Raw genomic sequence first — 4,861 nt, forward strand, 5'->3', positions numbered from 1 at the left:
CGGGGCCCGCCAGGCCCAGTTAGCACATCCTGGCCGGCCCGCGGCTCCCGGCCATGAGCTGGACGGGCTCCGGTTCCAAATCTGATCTGAGATGGCGCTTCGGAAGATCAGCGCTCCTACATCCTTGTCTGGGAGAGGGTACTGAAGTAAACAACGACTCCTGCTAACTCTGCAAGGGGAGGGTATTTTGCAATGGGACCACTGAGCTGCTTAAAAAAATCCGAAACACAGAACAAACTCTTACTGGCTTCATCAGAACAGCAGTATTCTCCACATGCAAACAGGACAGGCCATCATGAGTCCTGGAATAACACCGATTTTATTTTTTTTTTAACTACTAGTCCTACAGTTACATAATTTTTAGTCCTTTGTTCAGTGACCAGTTTTCTAAAAGTGATGCCACAAAATAAAATCCTTTCAGATGGCTTCCTCGGTGACAACACATAAAATGAATAAAAGCAATAGAGGGGAGCAAGTGTTTAAGGTCACACTTCGTAACAGCTCAAAATCACTGCTTTCACCAAAATCACTGATTCAGGGTCTGTCTCTAAGAAATGGCCTTATTATAGAAATGCAACTGCAATGGGTGGTTTGCTGAGACATGTTTTGCTCTGCCTAAGCTCACAGACCAGGATGAGGCACTAGTAATACTCAAGACAGCAGAGTAACTGGCACTTTATATCAAAATCTGTTGGGGCTTTAAGCACTGAGACCAAAGGAAAAATTATTGAAAAACAATGTTTTTAAATGTCTCCATGAAAAGATCATTCACATATGGCCTTCCAGAACATGAGCCTAACACCGCATTTCTTCATTTTTTGACAATTGCCAAAACTAGAGGAAAGGATAAATAATTCATGCACAGAAATAAATAAATGACTTCATGCAAATCTAACAGCCCAAAATGTTTTGAGCAGTAGTAATTCATTTTTTTAAAATGCTGACACATTCTGTGAACTCACAACAAAAAATGTGTCCTTCAGAAAAGTCCCTGATCAAGATCCAGGAATAAACAAGAGTATGATGACGTGTCATGGGCTCCCTCGCAAGTTGCATAAACCTTTAAAGAAGAGCTATTCGCTCCACAAAGCATGCAAAGAGAAGAAACAGAAAAAGCAACCCTCCCCAAATAACAGCGGTTGTACTTCCTCCCTCCTAAGAAGGCACGCAGTACTTTTCCTGATCCAACCGGAGACACAATACTAATCATGACAACACTAGGATTTTCATGATCTAATCATGACAGTATTAGCATTTCACAAGCGATGTATTATATATGTTTTTTGACAATAAACTGACTCAGCATTTAAACTCTAGGCCAGATGAAGCCACAGCTCTCCCCCAAGTTAACAATGAAGACAGCTCACATTTGAAACCCACTGGCAAACACGCATGCACGCATCCCCCAAAGTCTTACCTCATCCTTTCGCAAGTGAAAAAACCCACCCTACCGAGCTGTCAGGACTCCAGTGGTTTTCCATGAGGGCAAAACCAGAATCAGGCTCCCTCACTGACCCCATAAACACTGATGTGAAAGAGCAATACACACATCCAGTCCTGACCCCCCTGAACAAAATCAAACTTGGAAGGCAGACAGAAAGAAAAACAATGTTTCATGTCAGAAGTTGCTAGAATGCAAGCAGATTATGCCAACTGCAACTACTTCACCCTTCAGATGAGTAGCAAATGAGTGACCTGTCCGTGCATTCAGTGGGAACAGTAGTTTTCACGGAAGGTGGGCAAAAAAAGCATCATATCGGCCTTTTCTTCCGGAGCTACCTTAGAGGTAGTCAGGGTTTGAAAGTTCCTATTACTCCTTACAGTAGGTGCAATTCAGCACAAATAAAAGACCGGGGGGGGAACTTAGGAGAACAAAAGGAGGATGTCCTATATTCAGACTCCCACTAGCAGGGAGCTGCACAGGTCACATTTTACAAGGAAGAACCAACAATCTTTCAACAACTTCTCTCTCCCCCCATCTCTTATACAGAGATGGCAGCAATCCTCCTACCCTGATTCACTGATCTAAGCCAGAGAGTAAGGAAATTACACCTCGGTGTTTCCAAACACAGTGCTGGGAATTTTGAAAGCTCTTCAGATGTCTGCAGCTGCAACAGGACGACTCAACAGGGGCAGAGAGAACAAGCAGCCTCAGCAACCAGTCACTAGCTGGCTGCCAAGGATCGTCCTGAGCTGTCGCACTGCAAGCTCATCCTTCAACCAAGAAATCCTCTCATATCATACAACAGTCACAGCTTTATTTCCCTCCTCTTGCCAAAGTAAGATCTATCTAACAATGCCATAACACAAAGCAAGGTTTCACACTTTTTTTCTGGAGCATGACCTTTCTCTGCCAAAGTTCTGCAGGGCAGGGCGGATGGGAAGAGAAGAGTGATTTTACAGAGAATTTAGCTTTTACCTCTTACCAAACCTACTAGGCACTGTATTAGGCACTGCCAAGCTAAATTCCACGGTGTCAACACCCTTCAGCTGGGAGTCTGGCCCTATTTCTGTACGCAGGATTAAACAAGTACCTGCTCTGGAAGGAAATATTTGATAGGCACGGATGAGTGTACCTCTTCTTTTCAGCTCTGTGGTCAGTATGTTTAGCCAAAGCAGAAGCACAGGTAATAGTTGCTATACCACAAGTCTCAGCACAAGGAGAAATGAAGGGTTGTCCTTTGGGTTATTACCCTACCGAACATCACACCTAGCTATAATAGCTACTCTATATGAAGGAGTAAACACAAAACCAAATTGCTCATCCGGGCTCATTTCTTTCCAGCCCTTCTGAAACAACAACAAAGAATGTACCCACTCCAGGGACAAGGATAGGACAGACTTACGCAGCTAGCTACCAGTGAAGATACTGTCCCAGATAAACAAAAGTTAATTTAAGCTATGGTCACCCTTCTGTCAAGCTTACTACAGTCCTACCATTACTTCCTTAACCAGACGGCTGGAGTTTTTAAGAATTTAGGAAGTCAGGAATACAACAAGTTCACGAAAAGAATAAAACAATTTCATAACCAAAGGGAAAACAAAAAGAAATAATTAAACACATTTCCAGGAATTTAGTTTTTTTCCCCCTCTATGTTTTTTAAAGCTATTTATTGGACAACCGAGGCACTTTAATCTCTGAGCCAGAGGCAATGAATGGTCCTGGCAAACAGCAGTCTAGAAATTGGCACAGAGAACTACCCCACAGTTTAAATATGCTTATTCAGATGCTGTTCAAATTGTGTGAAAATTTAACTGTTTGCGAATTGGTACAGAACCAGTTTCAGGGGTAGGTTGGCTGCAATTTTCAGTGAAAATATTACACAACAGATGACCAGCTCACAGTTTCTTAAAAGAGTTATTAGGGTCCCATATTAAAAGCTAGTGGGCAGTTTTAGTTGGTGGCGGGTACGTGTTTGTCTGTGTTAAAGAATCAAAGACAGGCACACACTTTCCAAAGCACTGTGATTTGCCTTGTCTGACTCCATCCTTCCCCAGAGCATTGCCGCTTACCTCTTTGCAGTTAGATGCATATTTGAAAGTCAAGTTCCTTGGCAAGGAAGCCTCTGCCTGAGTTAGGGTGCCTCCATCAGCACTGGGATCCAACGGGTGATCATTTACAATGTATGTGCACTTCTCTTCAAAATCAGCTTCTGTCCACAGAGTCATGTCAGCATCCTCCATGTCCATTTTCATTGTCCACTCTCTCCCTTTCACCAGATCCTTGAAACTCACAGTGTTCGAGCTACACTGTGTAGCAGCCTGGAAAAAAAGAAAACAGCCTTTAATCCTCATTGTCCTTCAGTGTTGTGGTTTCCGTCGATACAGCGTGACTAATACAGTTGTCTGTGACACTTTAAAAGCGTATGCAGGATACTTGGTACAGTTGAGTAATAGCCAAAAAGCAGTGTAAACGAAGCTGCTCTGACTGAAGCAGCGCCTTAAAATGCCAGCCTTGGTAATAATGAGGGAACAAAAACAGAGGAAAAAATCCCTAGGCTGACAACCGCTTTACCTCTTTCAGACCCTTTCTTTAATGCTTCAGAGAAAAAAATATTCTGTGCTGAAGAAAACGTGGGGTCATGGCTGCGAGACCACTTAGTCGCCTGTGGAAAAGCTGCCTCAGAAAAGTGTCACAAACAAGGAGAGGAAGAGGAAAGGAGCCGCTGTCTGCGTCTGAATGAAGCTAAAAATGGAAAGCGCATGTTGGAAGAGCGGAACCCAGCCTTGCCTCTTCCAAATGGGGAAGCCTGAACTTTCCCACCGGCTTTCAACACACAAACAACTTTCAAAACAACCTGGCCCCCCCGCCTCCTCCTGACGTCCCCTTATCCTTTGGCATGGAAGGCTGAGAAAGCCGACATCCTGCCAGCATCACTGTAGCAGCAACAGCCCTGCACAAAGCACTGCAACACATTTTTGGGGGTTAAAACAGAAAAGGAGCAGGGGAAACAAATAAAATAAATATTTTTTAAAAAGCTGTTCTATCCCTTTTGATTTTGATGGTACCTACTAGAATTACTACCTCAAAGCACTAGATAAGAGCCTAGCAGGACAATTCCAGCAAGTCCTTCAGCCCCTCAGTCTGTTCAGGACAGAAGCACGGTTATCAAAGCTATCCTCGAACAGGTATTAGGGTCAGGCTCTTTCCATAAGGCTCACCAAAATCTGTGCCTACGCCTGTAGCTGGGAATGACGTTCAACCCAGTGTAAAATCTCTTCATTTTTCCTTTTCGAATACGCAGCTACTACGAAATTCACACCCCTCCTCCGGGAAAAACGAAACGCGAAGACTGAAAGTGCACGATCTTCCCAGAAAGAGGGTAAGGTCTGACTGACTTGCGCTCGGGGGAGACCCCCA

The 4,861-nt window shown here is 43.9% G+C and overlaps 1 protein-coding gene across 2 annotated transcripts in view; it reads right to left on the minus strand.

Moving 5' to 3' along the window:
* Window positions 1-4,112, minus strand: part of PRDM1 (PR/SET domain 1) — a 23,413-nt gene extending 19,301 nt beyond the window's left edge. Inside the window, exons 1-2 of one of the 2 annotated variants that reach the window (XM_018078404.2) lie at window positions 4,016-4,112; window positions 3,514-3,762 (exon numbers count right to left, since the gene is read on the minus strand). In XM_018078404.2, coding sequence (XP_017933893.1) covers window positions 3,514-3,696 — 183 coding nt within the window. In that variant the 5' untranslated portion in view covers window positions 3,697-3,762; window positions 4,016-4,112. Of the gene's footprint in view, window positions 1-3,513; window positions 3,796-4,015 lie in introns of those variants that run through there. The other variant, XM_018078403.2, reaches the window with a different exon arrangement.
* Between the last annotated feature and the right edge of the window lie 749 nt (window positions 4,113-4,861).

This window comes from Manacus vitellinus, unplaced genomic scaffold (assembly GCF_001715985.3).
Source record: "Manacus vitellinus isolate BGI_N305 unplaced genomic scaffold, ASM171598v3 scaffold_4_pilon, whole genome shotgun sequence".
In the NCBI taxonomy this organism is placed as follows: domain Eukaryota; kingdom Metazoa; phylum Chordata; class Aves; order Passeriformes; family Pipridae; genus Manacus; species Manacus vitellinus.